This window comes from Notechis scutatus, chromosome 15 (genome assembly GCF_049901735.1).
Source record: "Notechis scutatus isolate UNSWTSFEM ecotype Mainland chromosome 15, rNotScu1.2, whole genome shotgun sequence".
NCBI lineage: Eukaryota > Metazoa > Chordata > Lepidosauria > Squamata > Elapidae > Notechis > Notechis scutatus.
Genome location: NC_142023.1, coordinates 1,052,153 through 1,070,308, shown reverse-complemented (window position 1 = coordinate 1,070,308; position 18,156 = coordinate 1,052,153). Strand labels below are relative to the sequence as shown.

General features: G+C 45.5%; 1 protein-coding gene across 2 annotated transcripts in view; it reads right to left on the bottom strand.

The window, feature by feature from the left end:
- COL5A1 (collagen type V alpha 1 chain) overlaps positions 1-18,156 on the bottom strand; it is a 264,470-nt gene that overhangs the window by 28,115 nt on the left and 218,199 nt on the right. For both annotated transcript variants that reach the window (XM_087943851.1, XM_087943852.1), the window contains exons 50-58: positions 16,623-16,730; positions 14,105-14,158; positions 12,124-12,177; positions 10,496-10,549; positions 8,689-8,742; positions 8,493-8,600; positions 969-1,022; positions 469-522; positions 149-256 (exon numbers count right to left, since the gene is read on the bottom strand). In XM_087943851.1, coding sequence (XP_087799977.1) covers positions 149-256; positions 469-522; positions 969-1,022; positions 8,493-8,600; positions 8,689-8,742; positions 10,496-10,549; positions 12,124-12,177; positions 14,105-14,158; positions 16,623-16,730 — 648 coding nt within the window. The remainder of the gene's footprint in view (positions 1-148; positions 257-468; positions 523-968; positions 1,023-8,492; positions 8,601-8,688; positions 8,743-10,495; positions 10,550-12,123; positions 12,178-14,104; positions 14,159-16,622; positions 16,731-18,156) is intronic.

The window sequence follows — 18,156 nt, the reverse complement described above, 5'->3', positions numbered from 1 at the left end:
AGAAGGAGATGAAGAAGAAAATCAGTGCTTGCAATTCCTTTGTAATCCCCAGCTTTCCAATTCAGAAGTTTCAGCCCCATCTTCCCCCTTAAGATTTGGCAACCAAGAAGGACCAAGGGATTTTGCAGCCATGCCCTCCATGTTCTACCTGTTCTCCTTTAGTCCCCGATCCACCTTGAGGCCCTGGCAGTCCCCGGTCTCCCTTTTCTCCTTGCTCGCCGGGAGGCCCAATGAGACCGATCAGTCCAGGATGACCCTAGAAAAGGCAACGGACGCATTGCAAAGGCTCTGTGTGCCAGTATGGGAGAAGCCAGGCTGTGGCCGAGAACGGCAATCCCCAGCTGGCTTCAGGAATCCTCTTCCCAGGTCGGGATGGTCATCTCGAGAGTTTAAGCCAGGTGTGCTTCAAATTCACAGGCTCGTTTGGAGATGAATTTTTGCCTAGATTCTGCACTGCAGAAAACTCACCTTTTCTCCCTTTGGACCCGAATCCCCTTTCAGGCCAGGTAAACCAGGTGGACCCTGTGGAGAGAATGACAAGGATGGGTACTAAAAATCAGGCATCTTGTTCAGCCACCTTTTGGGGTTTTTTTTGTTTTTGTTTAGATTTAGGGGAGCCAAATTAATTTGGGAAAGGAAAAGTGAGTTTGGACCGAGGTTAACACATGTCTAATTTCGAGTCTTCGCTTCTCGTGCTGCTGAAGGGTGGCCACCTTCAAACTGCCACCTCCAAGGGGAACCACATGAAGGTAAGGGCTCTGTTGGAAGGGAGGGATTGGCCAGCCAAGATGGCCTGTGGAGGAAAGAGATTGCTTTGGATCTGGGGCTGCAGCCACACACCCCATCCTGCTACCTCCCTTGAGATGTAGATCTTCGGGCTTGAACCAGGAGAGCTAAAGGGGTGGGGCCAAACTTTGCTTTCAGCCCCACGGCAGGTAAAGCACAATTCCCCAAAATGTCAGACATACCATCGGGCCAGGAGGTCCGTCTGGGCCTGGTGATCCTGGAAGCCCTTGCTCGCCCTAGAAAACAATGGACACCTTTAGCTCTTATGGAACATAGTAGGAGAAACGAGGACGCGGTGGCTCAGGGGCTAAGATGCTGAGCTTGTCGATCAGAAAGGTCGGCAGTTTGGCGGCTAGAATCCCTAGTGCCGCGTCACGGAGTGAGCTCCCGTTCCTTGTCCCAGCTTCTGCCAACCTTGCAGTTCGAAAGCACGTAAAAAATGCAAGTAGACAAATAGGGACCCCTTTGGTGGGAAGGGAACAGCGTTCCGTGCGCCTTCTTTGGCGTTTAGTCATGCCGGCCACATGACCACGGAGACGTCTTTGGACAGCGTCTTTGTAATGGAGATGAGCACTGCTGCCTAGAGCTGGAAACGACTAGCACTTATGTGCGAAGGAAACCTTCACCTTTACCTAGTAGGATAAACAGATAACTAAGGTGGGCGATACTCGTACATCTCCCACATTCTAGAAGAATCAACCAAGGCATGGAGAGTGGAGTTTTTAGGTTACATTTCTACCCCACATATTTGTTTCAAAGAGACTGGTAACCATCCTCATCACCAGGATCAATACAGTACTCGCTGTCTCACCTGTGAGATACAATATAATTGTCAACCCTGAAGCTGACCTGTCCGGAGCCATCTTGGAGCTTTGATTGGGCCATGTGACTGATTGTTTGGGGTTGAAGGGATTTTTTTTACTTTTAACTAGGTGAAAACTGAAGGGCCCCTCTGAGTCGGTTTTCACCAGATATGTGCCAATATGATATCTCCAATAAAGCTATTCTTTGAGGAATCCACCTGCCTCGGAGTTTTTGCTTGCAACAGATCTATCACTTGGAACCTTGACAATAATAAGTTATAATATTCCATAATATAGCTTATTATTTTAAAGCCACACTACTACATATCCAAAGCACCGCCATGTTGTTCACCCAATGTGTGAACGCTGACATGCATAGCTTCTGGCTTGAGATATGTAGTACCAGGTATTGCACTGTACAGGTAAACAAGAGAAGTGATAAGGGAATACCAAAGAGGTGATAGGAATGTAGAAAAATATGCTGAGATCTGTAACTGGTGTGGTCTCTCTCTTGCTTACAAATACACGAAGGCAGAAGCGTGTCCACCCCAAGGATAAAACGCCCAGACACAAACTGAGCAATATGGTATATGCAGTACAATGCAGTGAGCCATGTGCAGATCTGTACATTGGGGAAACAGAACAACCACTTCACAAACGCATGGCGCAACCTAGGAGAACAAACCCATCAGGGACTAGATTCAGCAGTCCACCTGCATTTAAAAGACGAAGGCCGCTCTTTTAAAGACAGCAAAGTCCACAGTTTGGACAGAGAGGAACACTGGGATGAAAGAGGGGTCCAAGAGGCCATTTATGTCCAAATTGAACAGCCCTCTCTCTCAACAGAGGGGGAGGGAGACAACATCAGCTATCTCCAGTCTACAACTCAGTCTTTTCAGCAGTTCCAAGGAGGCTCCACATCCATCTGCACCACTCAGATGACCCCTGAGGACACAGATAAAACCCCAGGTGGCCTCAATGACCCTCTCAAAGGATGCAAATGACCAGCTGCCTACAAGGAGTATAAATCCTTCCCTTCCCCACTATTTGGTCCGAGCTAAAGAAGCTTCTTGGATAAGAAGTGAAAGGTCTTCAAAGAAAAAACAGAAAGTCCAGTTGCCTCTTGGAAAAAGCACCTTTGGGTCTTACTCTTGATTGTACACTTGGAGATCCACCAGCTTTTGCAAAAGTTTTTGCAAATAAAACATTTTGTTCTTTCCAACAATTTTGAGTGCGAGCTTCGTTTCTCACACACCCAAGCTCAGTGCTGTTTCCTACCAGGTGCACTTCCTTTCTTTGGGAGGAAGTCGGCTCTTCCAGGGATGGAGGGCCTGCCAGGGTAGCAGGATGCCATCACTCTTCAGTCTAAAAGCGCTATGGGTTGTCCTTGATTTACAACCACAATTGGAACTGGAACTTCTGTCACTAAGTGATGCAGTTGATAAGTTAGTCTCACCCAGGTCCGGGCCTTTTTTTGCCGCAGTCATTAACCAATGAAGGGAATCGCCACTGTTATTGACCAAATATGTTAACAATTATTACATCAATTCAGCTTCCCCCAGTGACTTCGCTCATTGGAAGCCAGAAGGTTGCAAGTGGGGATGAACTGATCCTGCAATGTTGCAACAACTGCAAATACATGCCTGTTGCCAAGTGCCCAGTCATGTGACTGTGGGGATGATGCAACAGTTGTGAGTTTAAGTCCTTAGTAAGTTGTGAGTCTTACTCTAATAAGACCACACTTGGAATGCTGCAACTAGTTTTGGTCCCCATACTACTTAAAAGATGTTGAGACTTTGGAAAAAGTTCAGAAAAAAGCAACTAAGATGATCAAATGAAAGGAACTAGGAGAGCCGTGTTGGCTTGGATGCAACCTGGATTAACAAGAGCCATGTCAAATTACCTGAAGAGCAGCTAAGAGGATCAAAGGCCTGGAGACTAAACCATATGAAGAACGGCTACAGGAACTGGGTCTGGCTAGTCAAAAGCAAAAAAGAATTAGGGGCGACATGATACCAATATCCCAGTATTTGAGGGGCTGCCACAAAGAAGAGTTGGGGGTCAAATTATAATCCAAAGCACCAGAGGGCAGGACAAGAAACTATGGTTGGAAACCGATCAAAGAGAGAAGCAACCTGGAATTAAGGAGAAACTTCCTATAAGTGAGGAAAATTAACCAGTGGAACAGCTTGCCTCCAGAAATCATGGGCTCCCCATCGCTGGAGGTTTTTAAGAAGAGACTGGACAGTCACTTGTGTGAGATGGTGTAGGTTCTCCTGCTCGAGCAGGGGGCTGGACTAGAAGACCTCCAGCTTCTATTCTGTTCTGTTCTACATTCTGTTTCCTGTTCTGTTCCTTTCCTATTCCATTCCATTCCATTCGTCACTTTTTTGGTGCCATCATAACTGAACAGTCACTAAACAAATAATTGTAAGTTGAGGGCCACCTGTATTGACCAGATGTAAAATCTAAAGGTATAACTAAGGATAAAGTAGTGGGAGTGACATGAGGGGGAAATAACCTGTGGCTTTAGCATTCCTAGTCCAGACTACCAAGGGGAATATGGCTGAGTAGGAGGTCACATTTACAGGCCTGATAGAATTCTGATTTCCCTCCCAGGTGGTGGAAGGGCCGTCTGCTTCCTGGGATTCGCTCTCAAACATCCATCTGCTAGACGTTGCTGCAGTAGCAGAATCTGCAAATGGTGTCAGAGACCCCATTATGTGGAGCTTTTCTGGGAGCCGGGCTTCAAAAATCCCATCACATTGAATTTGCTGCAGTGGCCGACTCTGCCGATCAAGTCAGAAACCTTATTACATCAACTGGAGTTTGTCTGGAGGCCAAATGCAAAATGAAAAGTTCTTCTGAAGGACTCTGCAGTGTTGCAGTGTACGGTCAGAGGGAAAGGAAGAGTAAGGCCAAAATAAGACCACCTAAGATATAAAATAACGCACCAATAAGGGAAATAGAAGAGAACAAGACTGGAGGCTGAAACATATAAAGAATGGTTGCTGGAATTGGGTACGTCTAGTTTAATGAAAAGAAGGACCAGGGGGGACATGATAGCAGTGTTCCAATATCTCCGGGGCTGCCCCAAAGAAGAGTTGGGGGTCGAGCTATTGTCCAAAGCACAAGAAGGCAGGACAAGAAGCCACGGATGGAAACCGGTCAAGGAGAGAAGCAACCTGGAACTAAGAAGGAATTTCCTAACAGGGAGAAGAACAATTATTCAGTGGCACGGCTTGTCTCCAGAAGTTATGAATTCTCCAGCACTGGACGTTTTAAAGAAGAGATTAGCAACCATTTGTCTGAAATGGTACAGGGTTTCCTGCCTAAGCAGGGGGCTGGACTAGAAGACCTCCAAGTTTCTTTCCTATTATATTATATTCTGTTCTGTTCTGTTCTGTTCTTGTTCTGTTCTATCCTATCCTATCCTATCCTATCCAATCCAATCCAATCCAATCCAATCCTATACTATCCCGTTATATTTATCTCCTATTCTATTCTGTTCTACTCTACTCTACTCTACTCTACTTACTCTGAAGGCATCTCCTCTCAAGGCTTTCCAGCATTCAGCTCAGTGTCTCTGACTGATACCTGACATCAGAGGTGGGGTGGGGGGACCCCATCTTAAGATTCTTGTGGTCCATGGAATCTGCAGCTTTTTGGTTCGACTAATTTGTGGTAATGACTGAAAAACCACCTAAAACATGTTTCCTTTTCAAGGAGATCCAGATTGCTTTTCTATCAACTCTCTTTCTGCTCCCCATGCAAACTATTGAGGAGCATTTCCCCCCTTCTCTCAACCAGCAGGTGAGTGTTGAACCAATACCCATGAACCAGGATGCCTTGATTTTTAGTTTATTAAGTGATTTGGAACAAAATGTGTTCAATCCCTCAGTTACAGTTATCTGATATCTTGACAAGGTCAACTCTCTGGGGAGGCTGCTCTCAGTCAGTGGCGCCACCTTAATGAGATTAACACCCATCACAACAATCAACAGATACACTTGTGGCACCTTTAATGCCAACAAATCCAGGCTGTCCTAAGCTTCCAATTAATCTTACACGGAGGCTTGTCTTCAGTTGTCATATCTGTATCCATCATTATAAAAACCTTGACAGCAGCTCCAAACTGATAAGATGGATGATATCGCAGCCTATATCATAACCCTATCTAATTTTACATTATGTCAGAATAAGATGCTTTTCTTCTTAGAAGGAACAGAGAAATGTTTGTTCAAGGTCTTGGGTCTTCCTGTCCCTCAGATGGTCAATGTCAGTGTTCCATCCAACAAACAAACTCCAACCCGATAAACTCCAAGACAAACATTTCCTCAAAGTTCCAATTTATTAGAGTTGTCATATTGACACATCTGGGAAAACCTGAATCTGAGAGTTCCGGGATTTCCCTTCCCAAAAGAGAAATCCAAGATCCACCCCCTGCACCCATCAATCTGTCACATGGCCCCATCAAACATCGTCCCAACTGGAGACCTTCCCCCAGATACTCCTCTCCAGGTGCAGGGTAACTTGTCCTTGACTCTCTGAGAAAGAATGTTGTTGAGTCTAATCTTCTACTCACTAGGAAATCCCCCCTCCCACATTCCCAGGTGCTAAATGTGGCGGCCTCAAAGCTTCCAAGTAAAATATGGCTTCCAAGGCTGAGAGTCGCATCATTTGCACCAAGTCCAGTTCTAGGTTACCATCTCTAATACTTCTGATCAGTAGTGGGATCCTACCTGTTCCGCTACCAGTTCGGTGATGTGTGCGCACCTAACATGCGTGTGCAGCTTTTCCCACATCAGCTGAGGCCTCCAATCAGAGAGGATAAAGAAGAGAAAAGCGCAGGCGCGGGTGGGACGGCCGATCCTGCACTTTCCTCTTCTTTCTCCTCTCTGATTGGAGGCTTTTTCCCCTCATCTCAGCCGAACGTAGGAGGCTTTATTTTACTACCGGTTTGGCTGAACCAGCCCGAACCGATAGCCATACCGCCACGGCTTCTGATCTGATGTTGCAGATTTTAAGTTCCCAAGAAGAACCCCAGCCCGTCTTCATGGGAAAGGACATTTGTTGGTCTGGATGTTTGTAGCACCAGGAGTCCTCAACTTACAAGCACAACTGAGCCCAACATTTATGTTGCTAAGGGAGACATTTGTTAAGTGAGTTTTGCCCCATTTTACAACTTTTCCTGCCACAGCTGTTAAGTAAATCATTGCAGTTGTTCAGTTAGTAACCTGGTCGTTACGTGAACCTGGCTTCCCCCATTGTTTGCAGAGGCCTATCACATGACCCTGGGGCATTGCAACCATCATAAATGTGGGTCCAGCACCCGAATGTAAATGAGCTGACCATGGGGATGCTGAAACATTCATAGCTGTGAAAAACTATTGTAAGTGACGGGGCAGAACCTGGGGGAAGCTGGCTGCCGGAATGTGCTGCAGCAGCTCCTCTTGGTTTTATTTTATTTTTATCAACTTTTAATACTCCCATTGGATCCTTTTTATTGAAATAATATTTTTGGGAGAAGATAACAGCGTAGACCACAATACAGACAAAAGTTTTTGTTTTGCTGAGGACTAACAAGGCGCAGGGAAAAGAAAGACGCGCCATGGCACCAGCCCAGGATCTCTCCCACCAGTGAAGACTGCAAAATAACCAAGAATGGAGGAGCACTTCGCTGGCAAGAGATCTGTGAGTAAAATTAAAAATTAAGTTGTAAGTCACTTTTTTCCCAGTGTCGTAACTTCGAATGTTCATTCGCTAGGTGAACTTTTGTAAATCAAGGGCTACCTGTACTGGATTTTTGATTCCCTTGAAAATGCTGGAAATAAGATCATCCAGAATTATCATCCAGAATTAGGTCAACTGAAGCAGATGGCAAGTCACCTCCCTACTTGAGCACTCCTGAAATTTGCAAACCGCTGTTGGTTCACTGAACAAGGTTGTTGGCATTGGATTGCAATGCACCTTTGCTTGTGGTGTATTGGGGGGAAAAAACACACTCTTGTTTGCCTCTACACATAGTACAATCCTGATCTACTGGAATCCACCTATGGAGAACCCTTGAATAGGATTCGTAAACTTCCCTTTTTACTGTTATTGTCCTCTCTCTCTCTTCTGTTTGCCAAGCCCTTTCACTTTCACTTGCCTTGCATCCGCTTTTTGGCCGCTTTCTTTTAGGACTCCGGACTGACACTTGTAACAGCCTTATAAAAGTCTACGGCATTCCAATCCTCCTCTCTGCCGTTAATTTTCTCTGCCACACTCTTCCCCGATGATCTCACAAACTGTCACTCACTTGCTTCTTTACATCGGTGGCAGTCCGGACTGCGGAGCCGCCATTGATAGGAGGCTGTTTCTTGCTCATTGGGCTCTGGAGGGCTCCTCTTCGCTGCAGGGGGGTTGCCTTCCCCACACTGCAACCCGAGTCTCCCCCACGCCGGCACGAATCTCTCCGGGACTCATGCACCCTCAAAGGATCGCGCCAACCACAAAAAGAGATTAACTGAAACCACAGATGGGCTTCTGCACCTCTGTTCGTCCTTGCCTTGCCACCGGAAGTCCTCAGCCCTTCCATTCCACAAATGTTTTCAAAGATAGTAACTAGGTGACTGAAGTTTCTGCTATGCAAAATTCTAACTGGAGAGCCTGATTGATGACTCTGGGCTATGGAGGTGTCCCATTGGAGAATATGAATTATGTTACACCCAGGGGGTGGAGGGGAAACCAGGGTCAAAGGTGACAATGAATGATTTGTCTCAGAGTCGGCTACACCCAGGCAGTGCCAGACATGTTAACTCCCAATAAATCCTTTTGAAGTTTTGGAAGTTTGGCTCGAGACTTATGATTTAATTGGGGGTAACTGCCGGAATCCTGACACCTTGGTTGGTCTACACTTACCACTGGGCCAGGTATTCCCCGAAGTCCATCTGGACCTGGCTTTCCTGGAGGTCCCTGAGGACCAACCGGACCTGATTTCCCAGGAGGTCCTTCCAATCCAGATTCACCCTAAAGAGAAGCAAGACGTTACAGGGAGAACATGGCCGAAACCAGAAATGCTGCTTTGTCTGGTAGCAGCTCAGTGGTTTTTTTTTACCTTGGCACCTTTCTCTCCTTGTCGGCCTTCAGGTCCTGCTGGTCCAGGTGGGCCCTAAAAAGATTGGGAGACACGGTGCAATTAGATTAAACCAGGAATGGGATTTCAAATTTCTTAACAACCAGTTCTGTGGGTGTGGCCTAATTTGAGGGTGTAGCTTGATGGTCATGTGACTGGGTGGGTGTGGCTTGCTGGCTGGGCATGGCTTGATGGTCACGTGACTGGCTGTGTGTGGCTTGTATCTAAATATTGTAAATATTTATGTAAATATTGAATTTTCTATAAAAAAAGAGCAACTTTTACCCAAAATCAGGCAAAGCAGGCAGGCAAATTGAGTTGCTTTCAGAATCACAGAATCACTCAGAGATCTACCTTTCTGCCATCTGCTACCTGAGTCTGCAGTGAAAAATAGAAGCTTCGGTCCTAAGGAAGGTTCAGCTCTGCTTTTAGATTAGCTAGAAAGCAAGAAATCCAACGATTTCCTGCTTTCTAGCTAAACTAAATTTCCCGGCACAGCTGGTAGTCGAAACAGCTGATGGTTGGGGGGAAGGAAAAATAGCAACTTACCAAAAATTAGGCAAAGGCACAGTGGAGGCAAGTTGGATGGTGTGCATACCAGGTAAGGAGTGAGTGAGTGAGTGGGGAGGGGAGAGGCCAGCCAGTGGCGCGATTTGCCGGTGCTCCAAACTGCGCAGAATTGTAACAACCGGTTCTATAGAACCAGTCCAACCAGGTAGAATCCCACCCCTGGATTAAACCCTGATGGTTGAAGCAACATCCTCTTGTATGAACGTCCTGCCAGGACTAACAACAGCTTGACTGAAGGAAGCCCCAACATCCATCTCCAGCATCAACCAAGATGTTCTGGCTCTTCAGATGTTCGGTCATTTAAAAACTTATCTTTCACAGTTATTTTTTTATTTCCAACATTTTTGTGGTTAAAAGAATATCTTCCTTAAATGTCAGGAGTTCTCTGAGATTCCCTCAGACAACAAATCCACAATTGCTTTTTGAATACAGAATATAGAGCAACAGAGTTGTAAGGGATCTTGGAGCATAACTGGCTGGAGAATTCTGGGCGTTGAAGTCCACAAGTCTGAAAGTTGCCAAGTTTGCAGACCTCTGGTCTGGACCATTCCAGACAAATGGCTGTCCAGTCTCTTTCTAAAGACTTAAAAACCTCCAGTGATGGAGCTTCTTCATCTGTTTTACTTGCATCTAACCTTCCTCTTAAATGGAGACAAGTTTCAAAGCAAACAACAGATGTTTAAGAATACATATATAACCTTGAAATGGGATCTATGGGATATCTGAAATCTGGCTGGAGGAGAACCAGAACAACCTGGAGGACCACACCCTGTTTCTGGTGGGGATGTGACTTCTCCAAAGCATCTGACAACTGTTCTCATCCTTGCTTTCCTGTTTTGCAAACGGGATGCAAACTAACATGTTCTTATGACAAGAAAGATCATCATTTTCTTCCTAAGAACAACATAAAATCTGCCTTTATATCATGCCAAGATTTCAAAGTATGTCAGAGATTTGTTGTTATGGTGATACATTATATTTTCAATTAATTGGTCCCTCTGATGTCCCTGCTGCTGTTTTCTTTGCAGACGTGCAGAATTTGGCCTCTGATGAATTGTTTGAAAGATTCATGCCTCCACACACCAATCCACCCTGATTGGCCCCAGTTTGCATCATGACACACGTCATTCGGCCGCGCCTCTTGAATGCTGGGATCAGTGACGTTTTCTGGCCTGTTTGGCTAAAAACTGGGAGATGAAAGACTGAAAAGGCAACTTACTCTCTTCCCTGGCGAGCCAGAAGGACCTGGCTCTCCAGTTGGACCAGGGGACCCCTGAGAACAAAAGGAGAGAAGAAACAAAACCATGTTTATCCTTAGAGCTCTAACACAAGAACCAACAGGATAGGCCAAACCCTGATTTGGTTACAGGTAGCCCTCAACCGAGTCCCAAATTTCTGCTGCTAACCAGGAGTTGTTAATGCAAGTGACCAGCTGCCTGCAAGGAGTGTAAATCCTTCCATTCTCCACTATCCTGTCAGAGCTGAAGAAGCTTCTTGGATGAGAAGTGAAACGTCTTCAAAGAAACAAAACTTTTGGGACAACCATGACCTGGAGGACGGAGAATCTCTACAGGCTTTTAGCTTTACAATTTGGGATGGACACCCTTGGAATGGGGTGGGAGGAGGAATGGATTTCCAAAGGAAAAAAATTTCAGACTACATGAACCAGAAGCACCACTCAGGTGACCCTGAGGATACAGATAAACCTCCAGATGGCCTTAACGACCCTCTAAAAGGATGCAAATGACCAGCTCTCTGCAAGGAGTATAGATCCTTCCAATCAGAGCTGAAGAAGCTTCTTGGATGAGAAGTGAAACATCTTCAAAAGGAAAAAAACAAGAAAGTCCAGTTGCCTCTTGAAAAAGCACCTTTGAGACAACCATGACCTGGAAGACGGAGAACTTCCACAGACAAGAGCTGTTAAGTGATTTTTGCCCCATTTTATGTCTATCATCAACCTGCTTCAGCCCAGCTTTGCTTTGCTTTGAGGGCAGCCTGTCATAAAACTGTGGGGAGGGGAGATCGGAGGGCATAGGGAGGGGGGATGATAGGAACCAGAGGTGCCAACTAGAGATTTTGAGAGATCCAAGGACGCTGCCTGGGAACAGAATACAAATGCCCACCAAAGAGGCACATGAATGTGGGACTGTTACCAAAACACCTAATTTGAACCTTACTGGACACCACCAAGATGACCACGGGGGTGGGGGAGAGCCTGGGAGAAGGTTACTGGGCTGACATGGGGAACCGTCGGATCTGGCTCTGCTACGCTGCAACCACTTGGCTTCAGTAAATGTCTACCTTTCAGTACGAATGGAATCAAGGGTCTTTCTTTCATGACCGCCTGAGCTGGGAGAAGCCTGACACTGTCCTTTTTATGAGGTCTTGGGGGTCACAATTTCAAAAGAAGCATCCTTAAATATCTTTCTGTCTCATGGGCTTCGTTACCATCTGGCCCATTGAATTCATCTTGGCATATGACTCTAGCTGGCCACCTACAGAGGATTTGCACAAGAAAATGGCTATTTCCGCACTTGCGGAAACAGAGAGCCATGCCACAGTGTCTTCTGCAGAGAAGCAGCAGGAGTACCAGCTAGGACATTTTTAAAAAAAAAGAAGAAAAGGGTACTTAGTCTCCAAATAAAGGCTTCTAGGCTGACACATTCCAGAAACACCAGTTGACCCCAGGTTCTGACTAATGGTTCCCCACCAGTCCTTAGCTCTCTCTTGATGGCCATCTCTACCCAGTCGCTAACTCATCCATATCATATTTTTTGGTACTAAACAAAGAGATTCATCCTTTGCCCCAAGAAATACATGCCACCTGCATCCAGTCAGGGTACTCACTGTTTGTCCAGGTTCCCCATCATCTCCCTTATCACCTGGTGGGCCATCCTGACCCTAGAAGAAAATAGAAAAGGAATTATTTACTTTCCCATTTTCTATTTCATGCCTTTTGAAGGCACGTTCCTGAGGAATTTCCTAATAAAGTGAAACTTATTAACGGTTAAATGCAAGAGATGACACAGAGAACAGAGAACACAGAGAAAAAAATGTGCAGACAGCAGGAACCAGGAGCACCACTCAGGTGACCCTGAGGACACAGATAAACCTCCAAATGGCCTCAATGACCCTCTCAAAGGATGCAAACGACCAGTTGTCTGCAAGGAGTATAAATCCTTCCATTCCCCACCATCCAGTCAGAGCTGAAGAAGCTTCTTGGGTGAGAAGCAAAACGTCCTCCAAGAAAAATCAAGAAAGTCCAGTTGCCTCCTAAAAAAGCACTTTGGGACACAGGAACTGTAAATATCTTATATATAATTTATTATATTTTAATATACTTGTGCGGCTTTGGGTCAGTGTTGACTCTTTGTGTCTGCCTAGACCAGGCCTTACAATTTTCTTGGCAAAAATTCAGAAGTGGTTTTGGCTGAGAAAGAGGGGCTGGCTCAGCCTCTGCCCCATCCCAGCTCCTTCATGCTTAGGGGAGGGTTAAAACTCAAGGTCTCATTCTCTACCTGGTGTCATAGCACCAAAATGGCTCTTGTAATGAAACAATACATGATGACTATATTAATATTCTCAATGAAATGTGGAGCACATGAGTATTATCTCTAACGGGTTCAATGTAAGGTCAAGATTTCAAAAGGTCTAATTTCCCTCTTGATTAAAAATTTCTAACATTCAATAATATCAGAGAAAAATGAAATCATTATAAAAAGAATAGACATACTAGATGATTACCATGATGACAGAACTATTTTTTAACAGATTAACAGAGTTGGAAGGGACCTTGTAGGTCATCTGGTCCAACCCACCACCCAAGCAGGAGACCCTACACCATTTCTGACCAATGGCCAGTCTCTTCTTGGAAGCTTCCAGTGATGAAGCTCCCACAACTTCCGAAGGCAACTTCTATTCCATGGTTTGATTGCTTTCCCTGTCAGGAAATTTCTCCTTATTTCCAGGTTGAATCTCTCCCTGTTTGGTTTCCATCAGTTGTTTCTTGCCCTACCCTCAGGTGCCTTGGAGAATAGCTTGACCCCCTCCTCCTCTCTGTGGCAGCCCCTCAAGTATTGGAAGATGCTCTCCTGTCTCCCCTGGTCCTTCTCTTCACTAGACTAGCCAGGCCCAGTTCCTGCAACTCTTCATCGTATGTTTTAGTCTCCAGTTCCCTAATCATCCTGGTTGCTCTTCTCTGCACTTTGCTTATCAGAAATAGGCTAAAGAAATAGGCCACAAAATGAAAAAAACATATATATGTGCCTTAGAAATACCGTGTTTCTCATATAATAAGGCCGGGTCTTATTTTTTTTTGAGCCCCGAAAAAATGGCTAGGCCGTCTTTTTGGGGGTGACTTAATTCCCCTCCCCCCTTGCATCTTCGGGCAGGCGAGTGGCGACGGCTTGAATGTTGATCTCGGCGTTGGTGGGGCACTTTGTATCAGGGTCAACGCAGGCAGCACCATATCCGGGTGTGCAACAAAAGTACTTCCTAACAGCAAGCCCCCCTGCCATTTCCACCACCCCCCATTTCGCATGTTTTAATATAGGCCTTAATTTGGGGGGAGGGGCTTAATTTCATTTCATGCCTATAAAACATGCTGGGACTTCCTATTGGGGGAGGCCGTATTGTTGGAGAAACAGGGTATATACTTGAAATCTTAAGGAGAAATACAACATTTTAAATGTCCAAATTCCCTATTTCAATCCAAACTGAAATATTTCCAAAAGATCTGGAGAGCAGCTTCCTGGAATTTTCTTCCGGTGAAAATTCTTAGACATGTTTGAGAAGAAATAATATCCCTGTTTTCCATCTTGGTACTTACAGCTGGACCAGATTCACCTGGGGGGCCTGGATCACCTGGAAAGCCAACCGGACCCTGGAAAGATATGGAAAGAAAGAACATGAAATCTTACAAAGAAATGAGCAACAATCTTGGCCATACACTGACCATGATAGTTAGGTCAAGGTGGCTTTAGAAAATCCGTTCCCGTGAAATGGAACGATTCCATGATCTCAAGCGGAATAGTGAGAGAGAAGTTTGCAAGCCAAGCTCAGCCAAAAATGTATTCAAGGAAAAGATAGGAACAAAACTCTCCATTTTCTGAGGAGCTCCAGGAAAGGAAGGGAAGAAGATATGCCTGGAGCCTCACTGGAGGAAAACGAAGAGAGAACCCAGTCAAGCACAGGTAAAACCCACATTAGGGACTACATCAGGGCAAAAAATGTTATTTCTATTTTTTGCATCTACCACTGGCCACTTGATGCCCTGTTCAAGGTGACCTGGTCCTTGCTTGGGAAGGAACAAGCCTCAGGATTCTTTGATGGAGCACTATCACCAATATCCTCTTATTTGTCTGATGGCCCCTCAACTTGGACCCTGCAATCAGAAGGTGCCTTGGAAGTCCCTGGGGAGCAAGTTTGAATGTGTGACTCTTAGGCAACCAGAGAGAGGGCTCTAGTCTATGAAGGCGGCCATCTGTTTTTGTTAGATCCTAGGTGGTTAATGCTGCCCAGGTGCTATTGAGTGGGGGTATTAGGGTCTTTGAGGGAGGCAATGGTCCCCTCAACCTTGAAGGAGCTACATGTAGTGCACCCTTTCCTCAAAATGACACAGACCCCGTGTTCATGGCCAATTATCACCCAATCTCAAATCTTCCTGCACGGATGTATGAGACTCCCAGCTTTATGCCATTTATGTCATAGTATCAACAGTAAAGACCTTCAAATTTCTAGGTCCTATCATATCACAAGACCAAAAATGGACACCTAAAAATCAAAAATGTCATCAAAAAAGCACAACAAAGAATGTTCTTTCTGTGCCAACTCAGGAAGCTCAAACTGCCCAAGGAGCTGCCGATCCAGTTCTACAGAGGAAGGATTGAGTCTGTCATCTGCACCTCTATCACTGTCTGGTTTGGCTCTGCAACCCAACAGGACAGACACAGACTCCAGAGAGTAATTAGGACTGCAGAAAAAGTAATTGCTACCAACCTGCCTTCCATGGAGGACCCGCATACCGCACGAGTCAAAAAGAGGACTGTGAAAATATCTACAGACCCCTCACATCCCGGACAGAAACTGTTTCAACTCCTTCCCTCAAAACGATGCTATAGAGCACTGCACACCAGAACAACTAGACACAAGGACAGCTTTTCCCCGAACGCCATCACTCTGCTAAACAACTAACTCTCACAACACTGTCCAACTATTTATTAAGTCTGCATTACTATTACTATTAATCCTCCCATCCTTCCTTTCACCCATCTCACTTATGACTATATGACTGTAACCTTGTTGTTTTGTATCCTAATGATTTTTATTGACTGTTTCCTAGTATGAGTTGATTGCATATTGTACCCTATGACTATCATTAAGTGTTGTACCTGATGATTCTTGACTCTTGTCGAATGTTCTTTTCTTTTATGTATACTCAAAGCATTTGCACCAAGACAAATTCCTTGTGTGTCTAATCACACTTGGCCAATAAAGAATTTTTTTCTTTCTTTTTTCTTTTCTTATTTGTTTAGAATAGAATAGAATAGAATAGAATAGAATAGAATAGAATAGAATAGAAGTGTGAGTGTGAGTGTGTGACACATAAGGAATTTGTCTTCAGTGCATAAGATTTGTCTTCACATAAAAGCTGTAAGTGATAAATCATGATCATGGTCATCATAAAATTTTTAAAAAGCTTACTTATTTTATTTATTTGCTGCCCATTTCACCTCAAAGGGTTTTGTTGAAAACTTAAGTTATTCACCCAGGCTTTGGGGACAGAGTGACTGAGGAGCCCACTTTTTGGTTTTCTTTTTCCTTGGCTTGGCTTTTATTTATTAATTAAATTTATTTCTGGCCCATCTCACTGCAAGGCGCTTTGTATTTTGCTCTTTGGGTCTCTTGGATTTTCCTTTCCATGAGTTGTTTTTTAAATGTAAGCTGCTCAGAATTGTTTAGGAGTTGGGCAGCCTATTATTTATAACAACAATAATAAACTTGTTACATAAATTTAAAAAGGCCCAAGGAAGCAAGTTCCTGATCTCCCCCCACCTCCTCTGGATGTCTTCCGGAAGAGCCCTGTGAAAAGGGGGGGTCGCTGTAGGGAAGGAAAGACAGCTGGGCGGCTGCCCCGATGGCAGAGAGAGGCCCTTATAGTCTGCGCCCAGAGTCAGTCTGAAGAAGCAGGTGAGAACCAAGGCCTAGGTAGCATCAAGGACTCTCAAGGAACAGGAGAAAAGCCAAGAAGGCCATGCACGCTCTGGAGAGAACAGTGGGGCAAGCAGGCATCCTAAGGGGATAATCCTCTTCCAGAACCGGGCAAAACAGAGGAGGGGGTTACTCACCGGGCTCCCTTTGGGACCATCATCTCCTGGGGGACCTTTGGGGCCTGGGGGTCCAGCAGTCCCAGAGGGGCCTGCTTCCCCCTTTTCCCCTCTCTCTCCTTTAGGGCCCTGTCAAAGGAAGATGCTTGTTAGAAGGTTTGAGTTCTTTCAGCAACGGATTAGGTCACAGGGACAAAAACTGATCGGCACTTAAGAGGAAATCAAACAAATGACCAGCGTTTGTTCATTTTCTGATGCTCAATCAGCATCCCACCAAGACACAGATGTCTCTTCCACTGCTGTCTCTTCGTGGGATACACAAGAATCGGAACAACAGAGTTGGAAGGGAGATCTTCTGTTTTATTTTTGTTTGATTGTTTGTCAAACATGTACAAGATAAAAAGTGTAGGCATGAACATAAACAGGAACAAAGGAAGTAAATACAGATAAATGGGGACAGTAGGACAGGGACGGTAGGTACGCTGGTACACCTATGGACGCCCCCTTTGAGGACCTCTTAGGAATGGGGAGAGGAGGTCCACGGTGGACAGTTTGAGAGTCCAACCCCCTGCTCATACAGCAGACCCTTTACTGGGGTGGTCAACAGGGGTGGGATTCAAGTTTTTTAACAACCGGTTCTGTGGCCATGGCTTAGGTGGTGAGTGTGGCTTGGTGGTCATGTGACTGGATGGCCATGGCTTGGTGGTCATGTTATTGGCTGGGCGTGGCCAACTCAATACCACTCACATCGAGGCATGCATCTCCTCTCCTGGCCTCTCATGACTGTGGGGATGCTGCAACAGTCGTAAGTGTGAAAAATGGTCATAAGTCATTTTTTCAGTGCCATTGTAACTTTGAATGGTCACTCCACACAAGCAAAGTACCAGCAAAGGAGGGGGGGAAAACTCCAGAGAAGTTCCTGAGACAGGAAGTCTAGTCCAGCCAAGAACGTAATAAGCATTAACGGAGAGGCAGTTTCTGTAAGCAACACCAGAATGTTTCCTTCCTGCCTTCCTTACAGGATTAGGCCAGTAATTTCTTCTAACAACTGGTTCTCCGAACTGTTTAGAACGTTAACAATTGGTTCTAGCGAATAGGTGCGAACTGGTAGAAGCCCACCTCTGGGTGTCAAACTCAAGGCCCATGGGCCAGATCCAACCCGCAATGTGGCTGTCCTAGTCTACTCAGTGCAAAGAGGAAAGATCAGACCAGTGTGGCTTTGGCCCGGTCTACCCAATGCAAAGAGGGAACATGCCAGCAGTTTGGGGACTGGCGTCAAGTTGGCCACACCCAACCAATGAGATGGCCATGCCCACCAGCCCCCCGAGGTCAACCACAGCCCTGATGCGGCCCTCAATGAAATTGAGTTTGACACCCCTGCCCTCTACCATTCCAGACAGGTGGCTGTCCAGGCTCTTGTCAAAAGCCTCCGGTGATAGAGTGGCCACAACTTCTCAAGGCAACCACAACTGTGAAGGAATCACAGTTATCCGCTGGAGAACCATTTCTATCACACTTTTGGCAGAGCTACATGAAGTTTTGGGTATACAAATTG